The following is a 21,715-nucleotide window of genomic DNA, read 5'->3' on the forward strand; positions in this document are numbered from 1 at the left end:
TAGCCTTGTAAGCAGTAAATCTGTGATTTATGTAACACAAAATCACAGATTTGTCTACCTGATTTGGATAAGGAAATACTTTCCAGCCTCTCTGTGGTTAAGAAGTGAAGTTTTTTTTTATATGCTAAGGCTCAATATGTTTTTTTAAAAGTATTTTGATAATTAACTTTACTTTCAGCCAGTTTTGAACTATACTTCCAGATGGCTTGCAAATCACCACATCAGTGCTTACTAGGAAGCCTGTAGTTCAGCTTCTGATATCAACATGGCAGAGGAAACCGGCTGTAGCCCACCTGTGCCTGAGGACATGGCGTGGGCCTCCGGAGGCGAGGTATCTCCGGCACGGAGACAGATCTGCAGAGACAGGGAACACTTGGGAAGACAGATACCTCCGCCAGGCGCCTGCTGCCGTTTAACAGCCTCACCCTGCTCTGAAGTGACATGTCTGTTTTACTGTCTCTTATTCGAATCATTGCCCCCGCTCTGCCACTGTCGCCATAAACTTGTGTACAGGAAAAACACAGGGCCCTAGATGTGATAGCAGGAAAGGGAAGCTTATTTCCAACCACAAGCAGAACCTGTAGCCTCACAGTATATGTCTTTGAATTGTCCTTCTTCTGCGGTCAGCCAACGTTATTGCAGAAAGTGTGATCCAGCCTTGCTCCCAAGAGAGAACAGTGAGTCTGATGAGCTTCCTGCAGCCAGACCAGGTGCTTCTTTTGGAGCCACAGGGGCAGCATAGATTTGCAGTACCACAGGAGGGAGGATTGACATGATAACATAGCCTACCAACTCCCTGCGCCACCCGGCAGCACGACCACACAGCTTAATCCTCTCTCCACAAGGGCAGAGCTGAAACACTCGTTCCCCTACTCGCTCAATCCTCTGTCAAAACAAGGGGGTTTTGTCAGCCATGAGGGGTGTTGCATCTCTCTCTGTCCCTGCCAACAGAAGCCCTATTACTGCCTGCCAATGCCCCGGGAAGAAAAAAAGAATACCCAATATGCATATTATTCTAATACCAGCCGTCAGAGCCTGGAATTACTCGGCATGATAGCATAATGAATGTGGTGCCTTGTAGGTTTCCACATAAAGCTGTTTTGCCACTTGGATGAATAATTCATACTAGCCCAGAGGCAATGAATCAGCCAGGCAAGAACTAAGAAAATTAGCTACCAATTAGTGTTTATTTATGTGGATGGTGTGTTTTAGCCGTCATGCCAAAGCATATATATGTGTAAGGTTGTGGTGACTCCTTTGACCTTGGTAATACAAATGAGCAGAAGGGAGGAGAGGATAAGAGGGTATGACTGCTGGATGAATCACATGACCACCCTGTCTTCACTGCCCCCCTTTCTCAGTTTGGTTATTCAGCTCTCTGACTCCCGTCTCAGCCAGCTTCCAGACATACAGTATCAGTCAGCCTCTCAAAGCAGATTGATTTCATCTTTCGGCACATGATGTGTAAGGGACTTTGTTGACTGAAAGGATGTGATGTGAGGTTTTGATGCTGCCACTGGTGAGCTAAACCTCTGTCTCCTTGGATCTTGCGCCCCTCCCTGCCCCCCAACCCCACCCCACAGCTGTTCTGAGACCAGTGCACTGGCAGCCTGCCCAGATACATTGGTAGTCGTTAGTTGTCAGTCGAACGATGTGACACGTCGCTCTGATTCGCAGGGACTGTTGTTGAAAGTGATCGTTCCTGCCAAGGAGAAGCCCTCACCATGGATAAATGGACACTGAACAGCATGTGAACAGAGAGATAAAAACGGCAAGGAGAAAATAAACTAGTCAAACTCAGTCTAGCCTAGATTCTCGGCTCCAGAATCTTTGCGGCTGGTGAGCTTTGCGGAGAGAAAGACAGTTTGTTCATGTTCCCTTTTTATTTCTGATTTTCTATTTATCTCTCCTTCACAAAAATAAAGATTTGCCTAAAGTTGAATTCATCACTTTTGGAATTTGTGAATAGTCGAAAACTCTTAGTTTGTTGCTCAAGGTCAGTGAGTGGAGAAGATATCTCCTGCCAATTCAGTAAAAGACAGACATGAGGGAAGGATGGATTTTATAAGAATCAGACAAGCTGCCGACAGGAGGATAAAGGGAAAAACCCTGCCAGAGATTCATGAGGATAACTCTCCAGCATCTGCACCCTCCTTTTCTTCCTTTGTAAAGCTTTGATTATGAAGAAATATGCTGCTGTGGATGTCTTGTCCAAGGTGCTTTCTGTGAGCTCCAAATGAGGAGAGCTGCAATGAGTCTGAGATTGTGTTGGCAAGAAGATAAGGGAGGTCAGGTGACAAGACTATCTCAGCCTTATTGGACCTGTGGGATAGGCACTGTCCATGTCAGGCCATTACTGTAGTTTTTACATGAACAACCTGAAATAAACACATTTAAAGATTCCTAAAAACAGCAGTGACTGATTCTATATGGAATATGTTTAGTGCTGAGGATTAGTAAGTGCTTGCATTCTTACATGATAAGGAAGGGTAACAATGGCAAATATACCTTCAAAACATGGTGATTGTTAACATCTTGTATGGCGTTTGAAAGGATAGAGGCTGGTGTGTGCCGTACTGGGTATAAAGGATTTGAAACCCTTCTTGTGGTTTGTAAAAATAAAACTGATTTGATTGTATCTTTGTTGCTGGTAAACTGACAGGACAGTACAGATTCACAGGAATGTTCTTGCAATCACAAGAGCCAGTTGCAGGATGTCAAAGGCTCCTGTAACCAGATTAACTGAAATAAGACCTTAACGGCACCATGGCCCACAGCCAGGTTACTCTGTGCATGTAAGTATAACCACTATGTTGCAACATCTGCATCATCACAACAATTTGCTGTGGGTTTCTTCTATGTGGAGATTAAATTCTTTGCTAAATTTTGACTTCTTTTAAAATGTCCCTTCTGTTTTAGCTGTTTGCTGTCAGATCTGGTCTTCCAGTTGAACTGTAGAAAACTTGTTGACTTATTTCAGTGTCCCCGTGTCATCTTCCATGCTATGGCGATGATGTGATTCTGTTATGAGTCATGAATTACTGTGCTATCATGTCGTCTCCTAAATCTCCAGAGAGGACAGCTCTTGTCATAAGCCATTGTGGTTTGTTCCATCAGACTGATGTCTAAGTGCCTGTGTTGTGTTCTCAGCCAGTAATTAGCCACAGCCCTACAACCCCAATAACGCAATTATATCCAGGGCTGCTACTTTCCTCCACACCCACAGCAATAATGAATGAACCACAGGTTAATGAAATGTGTGTGTGAAATGGAAGATGCCTCTTGAAAAGTTTCACACATCTAATTCATTAAAAGCTGAAGCCAGAGGCACAATCCAGGAAAAAATGATCCAGCATTAAATGTACTGCTTACTTTGCAACTTCTAACCATAATCATTAGAAAATGAAAGCTTATGAATGTCAAAATGAGACACAGCTTGTTAATTTTATTCACACAATGGATAATACATTTATGCATGTACATCTTTTTTCACATTTTTGTGTTAAGGAGGAAATGCTTACCAGGTGCCAGTTATCATCATATTCAGATTTATCATGTAGAAGCTGTGGGAAGTTTGCCAACTCTCAATCTGTTGGATAAGTTTGTGTTTTGTGCATTGTGTATGCATATGGTTTATCCCGAGTGTTAGTTAAAAGTTTCCAGTGTTTGTGCCACACAGAATCCATGTTTGTATTTGGACTAAGTGCAGTTTTAATTGCTCGTGATGCAGATTGCGATGCTTTCAAATTCAGCAGCTACTTTTCCCCTGTAGTGTCAGGGCAGTGCTGCAGATGGTCATAGTGTAGAATTCCTTAACAGCTTTTCACTTAAACATCTGGATTTTGGGAGTTATATCCACAGTAGCTCTGTCTGGCCATATTTTGTGTAGTCACACCATGCACTGCCACAGATTCTTCTTGCCATATGGAAGTGGGCTACACAAGGTTAAATTAAAAAGCTGCCTATTTACTTTCAGTAGTCATGAGTGGGAGATAACGTCCTGGTTTTTCTTCCAGTATCTATCTATCTGAGGAGACACAAAAATCTGTTGTTTCCTCACTTTTGCACATGCACAGATACAAGCACATGAAATGTTTCTTATTTTTTTGTGTATTTACTCAGGCCTGAAATTTACCTGCTGTCTACCTAAAAAAGTTGCACAGCAACATCATCTGCATGTGTACCTGCTTACTGCTGAACACTTTTGACACAGATGATTAGTAATATCAGCCTATGAGAGAGGTGGACATCTTCCAAATTGCATGAAATCAAATAAAATCCAGTGACAGATGATGACTGCTGATCTACACAGGGATAGATGGATACAAGAAAAAAGAAAACAAAGTATTGTATTAAGGTCTTGGTCCTAGTCCCAGTTTGTGGGTCTCATGTATTATCATTACTTTGCAGTTACAGGCATCTGAATTTCCAAGAAATAATTACAGTGATCCAGTCATTTTATAAAAATAGGTTATTTAAAAACATTTCAAAGCTGTTCTGAAGGTATTTCGAGAATGGTCCAATATGGATGAATTAATATTCCGTCTGTTGCACAATAAAATAAAATAAAAAGATGTTTAATCTTTTACGAGAATTATTTATATTGAGGTTGGCCAGAAATAGCATATGTCCTTTCTTTTTTGTAAAACACACGCCAAATATTTATATAATAGCTCATTTCACATTATATATTTACATATTAGAAAGAAAAGTCAGTACATATTTCCATTTTTTTTTGTTTTGGTTCATACACCATATAGTTTAGCTCTATAAACAGAAGTTCTTGAAAAAAGTCACTTGAAAAAAGTTAATCTTTTTTGTCACATGAAGGGTTCGAGGCTGAAATACCTTCAGAATGGTAGATGTGGTTTACCAAACATGCTTATTTTACTGATTGCTGAGTATGTTATTTGACTGAAATGCAACGGTTATATATAAACTATAATAAGGACAAGTCAATAAATGTTAAAATAATTATTCTCCACAAAGTCAAAGAACATGGAAGAATGAGCAATGCACAACCTTTTCAGAGACTATTGTGCACTTGATACCACAGATATCAAGCCCTCATCTGAGGAATTATTCATGTTGTTTTCCAACTTATTTATTAACCTTTTAATTTTGTCACCTGTTTTCTGTCTCTTTGTCTCCCTATACATCCTCTTTACCTTTCTGTCAGTATGTTCATATTCATTTGCGTCTATTTTATGCTTCTTGGTGTTAGCATTTAAGATGACAGCCTGTGGTCATGGTGTGGCCTTCAGTAGCTCTGAACCTACACTTCCAGCTTTTGACGAGATCGAGCAGCCTCTCTCTCACCCCTGTCCCTCTTCTTTCTCTCTCTCCATCTCTCTTTCCTCCTCTCTTTCGCCAATCCCACATTGCCTGGAGGTACTTTTGTGTTTTGTGGTCTTATTCAATATGTTGATCTGTGCTCTGGTGATATTCATCATAAGGGATTCGTTCTTTCACTCTTCTGAAGCATTTGAACCTTGTGTTAGAATGAATTCATATGTAGCTAATGTGTAGATTTCTAATAAAAGAAATGTTTTCTGGTTGTCACTGCTTTTGCCATAAATGAGTTATTAAGGCATTTTACTAGTTTTACTATTGCTTATCTTTTAGCCTCCTCTTCCTCATCCTTTATTGATCCTCTCAAACTTAGATTCATGACAGCCACTTGCCCTGCAGCATTTACATGCTGTCCCTGCTGATGTCTGTGACATTTCTGAGACCATGTCAAAATAGGCAAAACATGGCAGTGAGTGTTGCAGTGCTGGGATGTGAAAAAAGGCTTTGGCAGCTCTCCTTGTTTTATGATTGATTTAGCTCTGCTGGCCAAACCAATATAGGCTGAAAGGCCTGTGGGATGGTCAAGCAGAGCAGACATCTCAAAGTGATGTTTGACTGGATCAGACATTTTCCTCAAATGTAAGCACATTACGAGTATCATGACCTTTGCGGTCTTTCTGATGATGACACTTTTTAGAAAGACCTGGGGGATCAGATAGACAGATTGACAGCTGTCACTGTTTTTATGACTGATTAGCCTACAGGTATTGAAACTAAAAGTTGATCACAGCAACTTTTTATCAGAACTACTCTAGATTAGTTCATAGTGCCTTTGTTGAGAGACTGACTTAAAAAAAAACATTCACTAAATAACACAAGTGACATTTAAAGCTGAGAGAATATATGATGACTGATAATGACCATATCCTTTGTTCTGCTACTTCTTTAATTCTGGGCTGTTCACCTACATGCAGCATATACAGTGGTATGTAATTATGGAACGTATTTACGTTCACAGAGCCAGACAGGGCTCAAGATATGTTGACCTGAAACTACATTCACCCTGTCACATTAAACTCAGGAAAATGTAGCTGTCACAGAAATATGTCTATTGACTTGTAATTACAAGGCGGAGATTGTCTTTTTTGCTTAAAGACTTTATATTCAAACTTCTTTTGTCTCATCTATGCAAGAAAGCTATAGACAAAGAACAGATCACTCAGTAATGCAGCTGAACATGCGCTGATCAAACACAGACGAAGAAAGCTTGCATTACATCTATTTTTAAGTCTCTTTAGTTGCTTGACTGACATTTAGAGTCTTATCTTCTTAAATTGCACACTGAATTAGCACTTGAGTACCTGCTATCAGACTATTTTTGGTACCTACAGTATGTTGATGTGGACTTTGTCATTCTTCAGTGCTGGCCTGTTAAGTGTTTCTATAGGTGTGGACCAGGAAATGAAGGAATCTTTACAACACAGAGAATAGGTATAAAATCGTAATAGATCCATTTTTAGTTCAGTATTCTCATAATGAATCACACTAAATTGACCTTTTTAATATGGCCTTTTTTGTTACACAGTTTCATGGTTATGTGGGCACATATTTACAGAGGTGTTGTTAGATGTACAGTTTGTATGACCTTTAAAGTGACACAGGTTTATGCTTATGTTCTTGAGTTGATGATAAAATTACTTCAGCTTTAAAGTGGAAAGGACAAAAAATGCATTGCTGATAATTGTCATATGGCTGATTAATTTAAGATATAGATCTTATATAGATTTTTTTTTCCATGTGGCGTAGCCTGAATTGTATTGCAATATTGCATGAAAGAGAAATTAATTTTATTAGACGTTGAAACGTGAAATTTGTATACAATGCAGTACAAACAAAACATTGCGTTTTTTTCATTTAATTTATTTTATGCCTCTTCTCGCCGGAAAAAACGGGTTCTTTATTATACTAAACCCATCAGATTACTATCTTCAATCTGCACATTCACTCTATTCACTGGCTGTCCTCTATTGTAAATTGTTTCTTCTGTCCAGCCTGATTGTGCTTGCACTGTGACTTTATATGGACGTTTGTCACACTGTTAATGAAAAAACCTGCAGCATAGGCTAATGAGAGCTCAGAGGGTGAAGTGCCTCAGAAGTTTGTGTGCTCTGAACTAATACTAATACTAATCATTCACTTGGGTGGTGCAGTAGCTACATTCTAATTTTTTCTGCCGGACACAGAAGGTGGTCAAAGATCTTCCAAAGGAGCACCCTGCAGTAGCTCACCATCTAAGGACTCCTTTAGGTTTTGATGTGTAAGGTTTTGATAGGACACTTAAATCAGTTATGAACTGTCATGCAATAATTGGATTTAAAAATTAATAATATTAATGAGTTCTAAGAATTTCTTTGACAAATTCATACCACTTGACTGTCTAAATTCATAACTAACAGGCTGAAAAGTCTAGTGTGTCTTATGGTAGTCTGACACACTGCATAGGAGTATTAAAAGTGGGTACATTGCATTTAGTATATTTTTATGTATCTATAAAAATATTTTTATGTATCTAATGTAAGTTATTTGATTAGGTTCTTGGGTAGTACTGTTGTGTGAACTATTTTTTTACAGTTAGTGTGTGGGACTATTTCTTACATCCATGTTTCCCTCAGTTCTTAGTGTCATAGTCCTGTCTACTTAAGATGCAAGGAAAGGATGCAAGGGAAAGAAACAAGGACAGAGGAGCCGGAGAAAGTTAGTTTAAGAGACAAAAGATGTCCTGTCCTATGATCCTTAACATGAAGCATCAAATCACAAACTGATTTTCAATAAAGGGACGTGTCAGTCAATAACAAACCTCCACAAACGATGTACGTGTATATTCTCAGTTATTGCTCCTTCAGGCAGCCTCTTTGTTCCTTGATCCTGGCAGAAATTAGAGCTTTGGGATGTCCTTCATCACACTGGACCAGAACAACTTCTGAGTTGACGGAGGACAAAGGACTGAGGAACGACCTCATAAGGGAATTAGGAAGCATCCCGTGTTTCTAGTCTTTTTGCTAAGCTAAGCAAATTGACTGCTGGCTGTAGCCCCATAATGAATGGACAGACATGTGAGTGGGAGTGATCTTCTCATATGTCAGTGAAAACCTAAATAAGTTTATTTCCACAATGTCATACTGTTCAATTTAGTGAACAGGGCACGAGGCGTGACATGACCAACTGAATACAGTTTCTTTGTCCATATAATCAGTTGCACTCATTTGTTCACAGATGTTGTGTGCCACACCAGTTCTTTTTCTCAGGTTACTTTTCATAAAAGGGATATCAATGAGTTCCACACAATTAGGTAGACAGACTTTAATTTGGGGAAGGACCAGGACATTATTTTGGTCTGTATCGGTGTATACACTGATCTGAATTGGCACTGGGACAGGAATAAAGTCAGATTCAGATTTTACTCAAGACCTTGGTTGCATGTTAAGGAGTGCACACTAAAATACAGTAGTGATAAAATGATGGTACCAGTTGGGAATTAAGTTAAATACAAATTACTCAATCATTAAATTCCCTCTAACTTTGGTCTTATTGAGCTGTAGATGTTAGATGTTATTAGTATGATTATTTGCATTGCCTTGAGATTCACGCTGACCAGTCTGCAGACTCTCCTGTTTGCACAACAAGAACTCACCACACGTAGTAAATTTTAAATCTGGCCTCATGTGCCTCATGTCTTCCACATTGGCTCCCCATGACCAGGAGGATGAAGGCCAGGGGTTTTTCTTTCAGGTAGCTGATTGCTGGGGCTTTGGCAGTGAAACAAAGGGCCTGAATGTGTTTGAAGTGTGCAGGTGAAGACACTAAGACAGCACTTTGAAAAAGCTCTCACTGGGATTGAAATCTTTTCAGCCACAACTGTCAAGGCAACTCTCAGATCTGCACAATAACCTTTCACCTGGGGTTGGGTCCACCTTTCACCTGTGCTCTATCTGTTCATGTGTTGGTCAAATTCGCCATACTTGACCCACCTGTATGTGTGAGCGACTAAAATCTATGTGATTGACTATATGCCATGGCACAATAGCAAAGTAATGATGTTTCATCAAGATAATAACTCTGCCTGAGTGTACAAGCTTTGCCTTGTGGCCTAGATTCTCTCTCTTTCTCAAGAGGGTGTGATTCAACCTTTTTATTCTATTATTCTACATTTTATAATTAGCTTTAGTGATTTCCTAATTCTTTGACATTCAACCTTGAATTATTTCCTCCTGCACATGTAAAAACACGCATTTGTTCCAGTTCTAGAAAATCAACAAAGCATGTTAATGTACTTGTTTATTCCATGATCAAACATAATCATTCTCTGCTCTAGAGGAAATCTCCCTTTGGACTAATTTCTGGCATTGTTACTTGCATGTATGACAAATTAGACTCTGGGAAAGTCAGAGAGAACAGGCGGGGCGAGCTACTGATACTGACATTAGCATTTCACTGTTCCACTGTTAAGGCAGAATTCAAAGGTCTGTTGACTTAGCAGGTATTGGGAGGATTGAAGGGGCTCAGTCTGAAGGGTCATCCAATGTGGAATTAGAGTGTTGTTTTCTGTTGGAGTGAGCCTGGGCTCATGGGCTGTGCTCTTATTTCCCTTTCTCTCTTTTCTAGACGGCTCACGGTCCAGGTGTGGATCTGTTTTCCATGGAAAGCAGGGAGTTTTCACCTTACTTACACTCTCTTTCATTGATTGGAACTCAGGCCTGTGGCCTATCACACCTGGATTCAATATGAAACCAAACTGGAGGAAGTTTAATTTCCACTCTAACAGTATTGAGCTAAAACCATGTTTTGAATCAATGCAGTGGGTTAATTCCACTGTAAACCATGTTCATGAGCTGATTCTGCAGCACAGGTTACACATCAACAACAGCAGGGCATTAAAACACAGAAGGATGTTTCATTGTTTTCATTTAGGATTTTTGACAAGTAAAGCCTTAGCTTTTTCCACAGCTTTTCCTCACCTCACTGATCAAAATGGATCTTCTGCTCAGTGCAGTTTTAACTTGTGCAATAAATAAACAGTGATTTTAATAGAGTGCCTTTTATGCTCAGTCACCATATCATTTCTTGGGGCATGTTGAACACAGGAAAATGGGAAGCCAAACAAGCCAATTTCTTTCTGCCATTCAGTGTATCAACAGGCATTAAGCTGAATAGGAAACAGCCTCATTTTCTCTGTCTCTCTCTGTGGAGGGCAGAGGCACTGAGACAGACTGTAGCTCTCTCTGTGGAAGAGACAAGAATGAGGATGCTGGTAACAATAGGAGAAGAAGCCATTGCTAACCAGTCTTGTTACTGTCAAGTCAGATTCAAGATGCCTGTCCCCAGTTTACGATTACTGATTAAATCTGATCTCCAACATTTGAGAACTCTTCAGCTTTTTAGAGTATAGGAGCCTCTGAACTACATGATTTAACCTTAACCTCACTGAAAAGGTCATTGAAAATAAACCCCACTAAGAGAAAAAAAAATTAGCATAATGTTATCACTGCAAGGTACCTACATGCAAACCTGAGCTCCTTATTTTTATTACTTAGAGAATTTGACAATAAGGATCTTCCATGTCTCTGACTTCCATGTCTGTGAATTCAATATTCATTTTAATTGGTGCCTGGCAGGTTATAGAGAATGGAGATGGATTTGAAGTCATTTACTAGAAGCTCTTGACAGGCGCAGTGGAAGAGAACGTGAAGCCCTGTGCTGGCATACGTAGCTTGAAAATCATCTGTCAAAATTTAGCATATCTAAAAAGAAGGGTGCCTGTCAACTTTGATATACATCTAACTGTGCACAAGGGTGGATTTGATCAGGAACTATGTTGTACTCCTGATGTAAAGCACATTCATCAAGTTGATATTTGCTTGACAAGAAAAAAAAATGGCCTGGAAAGGCAAAGATGTTTTTATAATATGTTTTTGAACTAAACGTAGTGGCAAAGGGTTTTTGAAATAATGCAATTTTCATTGTATTTTAATATCAAAATATTAATAACGTCACACATCATCAGACATATTCCACTATCCTGACTTAAAAATGCAGTGCTCTCCTTTTGTCCTGATTTTGTTCCATCACCATTCCACAAGTTTTGTTTTGCAAAACATAGCTGACAAGTGCATGGCTCAGCCAGGCAGATTATCATTGGAAATCTCCACTACAACTTCTTTATTTCTCTTCTAATCAATGTGGGGTACAGCCAGATGTGATTGATAATGATATTGAGATTGATTGTCTAAATCCCTTCTCACAGTTCAAAGTCCCCAAACAGATAGTATATATACATGCAATTCAGCTCAGAGATAGGACTTGGCAGGAGCTGCCAATAGATAAGTGAAGTAGGGCCAGAGTGAAAAGGCCTGTCAGTCCCTAAGGGGCTTAGCTGCAGGATTCTGAGCTCTAAACTGGCTGTGGTGCAGGGAGATAGTCGACACTGGTTTTAAATTACCCAAGATTGCCTTGTGGTTTCAGTCTGCAGGGATGCTGGCAGACAAGATGTTTGTTAAAACAAGTGCAGACATTGAGGCAGATTGGAGTGAAGAGCAGACCTGCGATTTCTTAGCCAGACAGAACAGGTTGGAAGGCTGGTAATTGCAGAATTGGCAGAGGGGCTAAGAAGGTCTTGCAGCAGTGATATGTGCCACTGGGACTGAAGCTGTGGTGATCCTGGAAAAGAGCTTGGTTTCCTTCCTAGAAGAGGATTCTATCTGATGCCATCCACACTGCACTACACACCACACAAATTGTACTGTTGTTCACTGCTGGGTAGAAAATGACCGATAATTATTTAGTAGCTAGTAATTATCATATAGGTGCCCTTATGGGTTCAGTGCCTACCATTTTCCATACTTGCGAAGTCGCCTGAGTTCATGCTCTGTCTAGAAGCGTTTTTCTATATTATGTCCTGTCAAACAACCGTAAAATACACAGAAGAAACTGAAAGGAATAGTTCGGCATTTAGAAGAAAATCTCTCTCTTGCTGATAGAGGACTGACTTCATGGAGTCTCTGCTGGTTGCCTGGCAACCTCATGGTGAGGACAAGATTATATGAAGTCCCTGCACAGAGACAAAAAAATAGCCCTGCATGTAAACTCCCATTAAACCACAACTTATCATTTTTGAGTGGTGTCAATCCTCTCATCTAATATATCCACAAGGTCAAAAACTGGAAGCTAGCGTTAGATCAGCACTCTATTTGAATATTTCTTTAAAACTGTACAATAAAACCTGCAAAATTGGGAAATCAATTGACTGAAGTACCAAGAGCTTCACAAATATAAGTCTGCAATCAAAAATGCTGCAAGACAACACAGAGCAATGTCAGTTACAGCCTCACCAAGGTGCTGCCTGCACAGCAAAATCACCAGCGTTAAACTCTGAGTGTAAATCATCACTAAAAAGTGTTTATGCTTTTAAGTGTTGAATTAACACTGTCGATGTTGCTGTGTATGTTCAGTATCTTACTTTTCACTTAATATCTTACCACAGATTTGCTTTTTCAATGTTCTGCCTTCACAATCTTTCCCACATTCACTGGCATTTAGAGAGAGCACTCTGTGCATTATAGTCCCAAACTTTCACACTCGCAGAGCTTTTAATGCTGAAAGTTTACTTTTGCTACAGGTGCAATAACAAAAGACCTTTTAAGTCAGACTTGAAAATCTTTAGGAGAAATTGGCTCCAGCATTGAGGGGTTGAGGTATTGATTCTGGCCTCTGGCTCAGTCCAGTAAAAGATGGATAGATTTCTTTGAAATGCACTCTGCGTGAGAATATAAAGACTATTGTGTGTTCTCACTCTGGAATAAATTGTTTCATGACATATCTAGGGCCACCTTTTTAGCTTCAAGCTGCTGGCCTCTCTTGAAAGGGGAATGTTGACAGGGTGGAGCACAGTCATCTGTACTCCCAGACTACCCACACCTCATAGAAGCTTTTATTGAAAGTTAAATCTCCTTCAGAGCTTTGGCAGCCTCTCGTTGGGATATCTATTTCAGCAGCTGTCGCAGCTGATTATATGGGGGTTGTGTAAACCTCCTACAGCGAAGAGTACTGTTATGATGCTATTGACTGATGTGGTCATCAGCATACATGTGGACAATCTCTTGACTCAGAAGGAGCCATTTGTAGTGATGGCAATCAAAGTGATCTGTGATAGATTTTGCTTCTGGTCTGTGGCAGTCACAATGCTGAAGCAACACATTTAAGAAGGCTTAGGACGCCATGTAGAACAAGATGCTTGAATGTTTACCTGAGGACAGAACTGTTCTCTAGCAGGTCAATAACAGGTTGCAGGTGTCATTTTAGAATTTCCCCAACAGTTGAAGCGATACAAATAGATTTAATGCTTGTTAACACCCTGTTAGCCTATTATAATGGCTCCTGAAGCAATGAATGTGGATGATATGTCAATATCGTCGAAAAAGATACATCAGTTTCTCCCACCTACAGCTCTCTAAAGTCAGCTCCACAGAATCAATAAGAAAGCATAGTTACCAAGAGACCAGTTTTAGTATTGAATATGTAATTACCTTTCTAAAAATGAAGTCTTTTAAATGTTTAAACTGCTAAAAAGTCATATTACAGTCTCGCTCCTTCCTTGCTTTGAACAAATGTTTTTAACAGTAACTGACTAGTGGAATAACATAATTGTAATATACTAAGCTGTATTTTTTTTTGTTAATCTGATTCAGCCTGTTTGAAAATGTATGAAATTGAAATAGAAGTGTTTTGCATTCAAATTAACTGAGCAACTCGAGAATCATTCATAGAACAGAGCTGTTAATGATATCTTTGCATGGGATGAAGTTTTAAACTGAGACCTCATCCCTCTCATTTTCTTGATTTATTATTAAACACAGAGATGACATTTAAAAAAAATGAACCTCTCTGCTTTATACATATTCTTTTTGATGGCTTTTTTTCTACAGAATTCTTTCCACTACCATCACCCACTGACTCAGAATACATTTCGCTCTTCGCCATTGCAATCGATTTCAATATCAAACACCAATAAAAGCCACTTCTTTGGCTTTGTTTGAGCTTCTTCATGCTGTGAGAGGAAAGTGGGCAGCACAGGGCGAAGGATCTTGGAACTATTGAGTCAAAATATTGATGGAATGGAGCCAGTCCGTGTGACGCTGCAGCCAAAGACTAACACTCTCCAAGATACATCTTGGCAACACTGGTATTTTTATTTATTTAGAGAGGGGAGGTGACTGAGCATGGCATACATTTTTTTCCCGCACTGCTTTCGTTCACAAGGCGTTCTACAAGTGGTCACTGAACAGCTCTATTTGTCTGTGGTTAGACCTGATCCAAGGCTATAGCTGGTCTTGGCAGGTTTTGGTCATTGTGTGTATGTTCCTTTACAGAAGCTGGATCCATTTCCTAACAACTTCTGCAGAATTCCAAACTAACTTGCACCCAGTTACACAATGGGAGTTAGCAGCTTGGCATAATCGCTTGGAAAGGAATAAACTATTAGGAAAGGTGGTGATACCACAGTGTATAAATACACTAAAGTAAAAGTCACTGTATTTTATAACAGTAATCTGCAAAGTAACCAGTAACTAAAACTCATAGATGTGATAGCCTTGAAGTACAAGCACTTCTTCCTTTCACACTTGCCATGAAACGTAGCTAACATGCTGCTGAACCAAATGGTTTGGTAATGAAATTCTGGACAAGCTCTGAACAATATCACAACCTTTTTGATACTCTGGCAATCACTCTGTTTTCTGCATCCACCCCCTCAGAAAACAGACAGAGCAGCAAATATATCATTAGCAGTTGCCCTATGGAGCTGGATATTAATTACACTGTGTTCTCCTCATTTGGCCACTCATTTGCACGTGTACTGTAAATGTCAGTGGGGAGATAAATAGGAAAGCGAAAACTCCAGCCTGTAGCCTTTATGCACCAGAGTGTCAGGGGGAGCTTGTAAGAGATGAGATATTGGTTTTGGCCTGGCATAGATTCTGGCTCAGGGGACATTCCCAGCGGCAATAAAATGTGTATGTCATCTGTATTTAGAAACTTATTAGCAATGTGCAAGCAAACACTTTCAGATAGTCAGATTGGATTCATTCCTAGCAAGGACCACAGTAATACACTGTACATCTGTTATCACCAGAGAACCCGTGTACATAATCATGTATCTGATGCAGCCTAATTTCACTTTGTCCAGATCTTCTCTAAATCATCTGCCTGCTCTGAAAACAACCTTTCACAATCTAAAAGCCACCTTTATGTTTCACATTTTTTACTCAGTGTAAACTTCTTTTCAGACATATATAGTTCTGACATGCCTTTTTTTCTAGATTTATGAGTGGATTGAAAAGCACTTTAGGGTGAAAAAAAAAGCTCAACTCTCACATTCTCTGTGTGGCCTTTAAGGTGCGAGGAATAAAGGGGTATTTGTATTAATCGATCACATGCCAGGCCTGGTTGAAGCCTGGCCCTAATGGTTGCTTGCTGTCATTTTGCAAGCAGCTTGTAAAAAGGATTAGAGTGGCTCTGCAAAGTAAGGGCGCATGAACAGCAAAGTTCTGCGGCCAGAAAGGAAAATAAATCCATTTATCCCTGATGGTGGTGCGGTTTGGGAGCATAATGCCTAATGATGATGGAGTTTGGACACTTCATACTTGTCATTGTGAAATTGGACTGCCGTGTTGCTAATGATGGTAATGTATGTTGTGCCTCGCCTACTATAGTAATCCTTCACTCTGTCTCAGTTAAATGCAATCTCATTGTCTGGCATATTGCATTATGAATACCGCTGGGAAAAAAGAAGAGAATTTAATTTATATATTCATTCATTTGAGCAGCAAGTTAATGGAAAAACTGTAAAACCATATAAATTTTGTTCTTTTGTCACAGGCGATTGTAACTTTGAGAAGCCGCTGGCAGCATGTGGGTACAGCCAAGGCAGGGACGATGACCTTGACTGGGAGCAGGCCAATACTAGAGAAAAACCTTCTTCTGATCCATGGATGCCCTCAGGTAAGGACAGTGATACTGGCCCAGTGAACAGGAGAAATGATTCCATCACTATAGCAAGAGTACATCATTGCAATAGTCTGTAAATTTGACCCTCTTTTGTGTAATACACAATATTCTGAACATTATTATCTGAATATTTTGGAAGAATCCACCTGTCAAATATTCAAATAGAGAAGAAAAACTCAAAATTACAAAGTAGACATTTAATGATTTAAAATGTTTTACCTCTCAAAACACTGTGGCTCAATTCCATTGAGCTGATTCATTTTAGGCCACTTGAATATTGTTCTGAAATGGGTATATTTGAAAAAAAAATCTGAAAAAAGTACAAGAGATGAGATGAGCTTCTCACGACATCCACCATGATTAAGAGTGTCCTTGAAAATATTTATTTCTTGGCTGAAGTTGGCGAGCTATATGCACAGTAACAATTATAAATACTCCAAACATGCAACTGTATTGATGAATGTTTACGTGATACAATGTTTACATATATTTCTGATCAGACTCTTAAGTTTGACTATAATAAGAATATAAGGTATTGCTCTATATAAACATCTTTAGTGTTGGAGACTTATAAATAAATAATAGAAAAGGATACAAGGACAACAAAAGGATAATATTTAAATAGAAAATATTCTTCGAAACATCTTTATAGTTCTGGTATTATTTTCTATTTGATGCAATCTCTCTGCATAATTGTGTATCTAATACACAAGATCTTTGGGGCAGTCACAAAGTTAGACAAAAGTGATATTTGATATCAAAATTCTCAGATCCTTTCTAATTAAAGAAGGCTTTCCATCAGCCACGTATTGAAATTCATTAAAAAGCTTTCCCTGCATTTTGTCTGTCGCACACAATTTGTCTTTTTAATGTTCCATTGATCGCTTTTCATTTGATTTAAAATGCAGCGATATCACCAGCACTGAGCAGAAGGCACCTTAGGACTTAGACTAATGGAATGACGTTTTTTTCATGTTACAACAAAGGTAGCGTTGCAAACTAATGGATATTGTTTTCCTCCCCTATCTGATGCCTAATCTCACAAAGGCTGCATCACAGATAAATTGCCCCCCCCCACACACACACTGACAGTGGGGAAATTAATTAGCAGGCCCTCACTAATTTTAAGCAGCCTGTGCCCAGACCTGTTTGTGTGTACATCAGCCTGATGTGTGTTGAACTACCCCAGAGAAATTACTTTTCATGGAATGGAAGTATCTACTTTCTCCATCGCAATTGATTAATGTCAGGACACATGGAGGCTGGGCAAAGGTTACAGCAAAATCTGGCAAAGCCCTGACCTACAAATTAACACCCTGCGCATGGTCTAAATTTAACATATCTGATTAAAATCCTGTCTGGTTAAGAGGTGTCCCTGATTGTGCTTCGTAGTCTGAGTACACTTCAAGTAAGCTTGTTTTCTACCTATGCATCTTGAATTGTGCGTAATTAACAGGTTGCAGCTCTTTCTTCATTTCTCAACTTGGGCACTCAACCTGCCACACGAAATTGTAATCTTTCCTCTTTGACCACATTGAAAGCAATTTGAAATGCAGTGTACTTGACGGCTGAAATTGTTTTAGGGCTACAGGAGAGGGTGTTGATGGGTAGAAATGCATTTAGGTGAAAGCCGCCACACCGGTGGAAAAGCTATCTCACCTCTGATTGCTGTCTCACTCTCAACCTGTACTTATGAATCTTTCCGAAATGACCTTATCATACTCGCAGAACAGAATGTTATCCTAGCTGCTGGACTGGGATGGAAACTGAAAAGAAGTAGGTTTTTAACAAAAGGCATTAGCACTTCAACCATCTTTAAAACTGGTTATAGACCAATTATTTGTCCAGATACGGTAGTGGTGTTCTGATGATAATGTAAAAGTATGATTTAAAGAGTGGATTGGTTTTCACAGCATTTTTTGATTTTTGATTAGTGCCCTTCGTGTAGCAAAGCAGAAACTAAGGGTGTGGAAATTGGGATAGTAGCAGGGCAACATCAGTGAGTTTTCCAGGGTTTGTCATAGATTTTCCCAACATAAACATATTGTCTTGTTCATTTGTTCATATGATTTTTATTCATTTCATTAGCTGATTAAAAGCTTCAAACCTGAAAGCTGTTATTTCTTATCTGTGAGCAAAAACATGTCAGACGCTTGTGAAATCAATAGGAGACATCCTGAATTACGGTGCTGTATCAGTGTGGTAAGTATAGACAATGCACTCATGAGACTCCTTGAGATCAGATTTTGATGTCAGCTGCTGAGGCTTCTTCCTTCATCCTATAAAGCTCGTATTGCAACCAAAGAACAAACTGGCCCAAAACATGTAAATAAAAGAGAACCAGAACGGAAACATGAAATGATAAGCAACAAGAAAAACAAACCCTCTGGTCACATGAAGAAGAGACAAGCAGTGCCTGAAACTCATCGTTGTTTACGATGATTTGCTTCCTACCTAATTGCTATGTCTGGATGGAGAGAGGCCTTGTTTATCCCTCTGTGCAGCTCTGATTGCATGCTTTGGCTCCTTTAGGGTGGCTCAGCCCAGTTCTGAGGCCCTGCATGTTCCTTCTCCCAGGTCAACTGGAGAAATCCCCTGCAGAACTGCCACTGTCAGTCCTGTTATTACCAACAAGCCTCATTTGTCCTGGGCAATGATGATAAAGCCATCTCAGCCAAGACAAGATTCAGCCTTGGAGAATGGAGCTGAATGCATTTCTGTCAGAATTGATTGCATATTACTTGATGAGAAAATTACCACTCTTAAATCAAAGGCATTAGTATCATGTCTTAAAAAAACGTATTTCTCTAGTTTTTACCCTACTCTCTGTTATTATAGGTTCCCCATTGTGGTGCAGTAGTCTCAGAGAAAATATGGATGAAGCTGACTTGGTGGGGAAGTTTGCTGTGTGGTGCTGTGGGGGTTGCCCAGATGCCATTAAATAGGAGACTGTTTTTAGTGAGCCCCAGCTGGTGCAGAGGCTGCCTCTTCTCTGATGGTGTCATGGATGTTGCCAACAGTAGGCTGCTGCTCCCTGGCTCTCCCCTGAGACTCGTTCTGGGGAATAATGGCAAGAGGAGGAGAAAGAAGGCCTTCTAACTGGGATTAATTAGGGTTTTTGTATTATGCTAGGCACAATAGCAAATGCATCTCAGACTAAATGACTTATTGTTTTCTTCTTATATATCTGCTCTAAATAAGTGGCATGGGAGAAATTGAGTGTTTTTGTCGCACTGTTGCAGCACGTCTTTGGTCAATAATATCACCAAAACTATAATGGTAAAGGACTGGCAGAATGAAGTGCATGATTGGGTGGCAATGATCTTCTTTCCGTTTCTTTCTTGTGAGGTTCATAATGTGTTCATGCAAGCGCAGTTCACTCTTGAACTCACAAGGATGCCTTTCTTAGAGTGCTGTGGCTGCACATGGATAAGACGGATCATTTTAAAAGGCACCTGTTCACTTTTTTGAACATTTCAATCAGGAGGTAATGAATGGACAAGCCTTTCTTCCTTACCTGGACAACCATTGTTTATGGCACTGTATGTGCTGCTTAAATGAAAGAGAAGACTAGCCACTTAAAATATGAGAGGAGAGAACACCCGCTGCCTGAAGGACATCAGAAATTGAATCAGAATTTAAATCAGATCAAGAAAAGATGTGATTTGCTGTTCAGGAGGGAGGGGCACTGTGTTGTGAAAATAAGCTAATTGCTTTTGAGCCATTGACAACTTTGTGTGAAAATCACACCTTGCACAGTGTTGGCAAGGAGAAACCCCATTATATGATTAGAGGACAAAATAGAAGAGCAAATTACAATGCCTGATCAATTTGTGAATTAATTCCTGCAAATCATTAACTGATTTTCAATTTAGTGGATTTGTAACGCTAAGAAGTTTACCGTAGCCTGAGTAAACAGAATTGCACCCATTACTATAAACAGAGTACGACAGCACACTGAGGGCATATTTGCATACTATGTCTTTCTCAGTTAGTTTGTATGGTATGTGCAGTTAAGGCCAGTGATGCAGCTTGGTGACCCACAGTATCTGGACAGTATATGTTGGATCTGTATCAGGTAAATATGCATAATGCATATTAAGATGACATATTTAGTCATTAAGAATTGCTGTTGATTGACACACAGTAACAAAGGATCCTGCCAAGGAGCATAATAAGGGTCACTTGTTCCACCTGAAAATGACAGGGCTGAAATGTGTTGCTCATGATGGATGTTTTTGGGTGACTCTATTTGACATTGTCAAAGACACCTGCCAGGTCCTTCATATGGAAAGCCTGTACTTATTCTGTGTTATTCTATCAGTTCCCTTTTCATGTTTCAAAGGGCACAGGGAAAGTTCCAAAAAAAAAGAGTGGAGGCCACGGATGTTCATATTAACAGCCTAACCCTCACAGCGAGAGCATTTTTGATTGGTGGCAGACAGTGAGAATAGCCCTGTCTTCATTGACATTTTCGAAGCGGCAGACGTGCTTTCCTGCAGTGGTGACCTCTGTGAATTTTATTAGCAAATGAGACCTGGAGGGTTTGGGTTTAAAGTGTGCCCCTTTATTCTGATTTCCCCCACATAATTATTTTCACAGAGTTCAGGACCTGAATGGAGGAGAAATAATGAGCGCTAGTCATTATTGCAAATTATAGCCATTGCCATCAATCAACTCATAATTAATCTGAATTCCTTCAACCTATAGACTTTGATTATCAGGACTAGACAATAGACTGTTTGTGTGACCTGTGTGGCCGCTTCACCAGAGCTCTACATACATTCCCACATCCAGTGTATTTGATTTGGTTGCTTTGGTGTTTTTGTAAAATCAGAGGATCATATCTACACATTGGAACCTGGGAAGCATTTTTCGTACTGTTTTCAGAGTTTTTCATACAGTCAAACAAGGAGGTTTGAATTCAAGAAAAAAAGGTTAATAGGATTCATCTGACATTTGTCTCAGGTCACCAGCCCTGAACCTCCACCTGCTTTTTACAAAGATTATAGAAATGAGAATCTAAAGATATGAAATCTGTAATTTCTAAATTGAGTTTGATCAAAACAGGAAGTCATATGATATATAAATGTCTTTCAAGGGATTATAATCACTACCCTTTGCTGATTCACTCAGTAGTTACGCTCAATAAATGGACTTCAATGTACAAAATCCATTGCTAAAAAATAAATACCAGGATTCTGGCTGCTTTATTTAATTAGATTATTTTGTTAGTGATAACTAGTTTGTCACCAGCTTGTTCTCATAGCTGAAGGAACTTTTCTTCCCATATGGACTGACACAAGCTGCAGCCAAGTGCCAACTGCTCTGCCAGTCTGAGTGAGCTGACCGGGCAGAGGATTAA

General features: G+C 39.6%; 1 protein-coding gene across 5 annotated transcripts in view; it reads left to right on the forward strand.

Annotated features, from left to right (window-relative positions):
• LOC113134759 (protein tyrosine phosphatase receptor type M) overlaps nucleotides 1–21,715 on the forward strand; it is a 138,227-nt gene that overhangs the window by 15,312 nt on the left and 101,200 nt on the right. For all 5 annotated transcript variants that reach the window (XM_026314262.1, XM_026314263.1, XM_026314265.1 and 2 more), the window contains exon 2: nucleotides 16,222–16,344. In XM_026314262.1, the coding sequence (XP_026170047.1) occupies nucleotides 16,222–16,344 (123 nt within the window). The remainder of the gene's footprint in view (nucleotides 1–16,221; nucleotides 16,345–21,715) is intronic.

Source organism: Mastacembelus armatus, chromosome 17 (genome assembly GCF_900324485.2).
Source record: "Mastacembelus armatus chromosome 17, fMasArm1.2, whole genome shotgun sequence".
NCBI classification, from domain to species: Eukaryota; Metazoa; Chordata; class Actinopteri; order Synbranchiformes; family Mastacembelidae; genus Mastacembelus; species Mastacembelus armatus.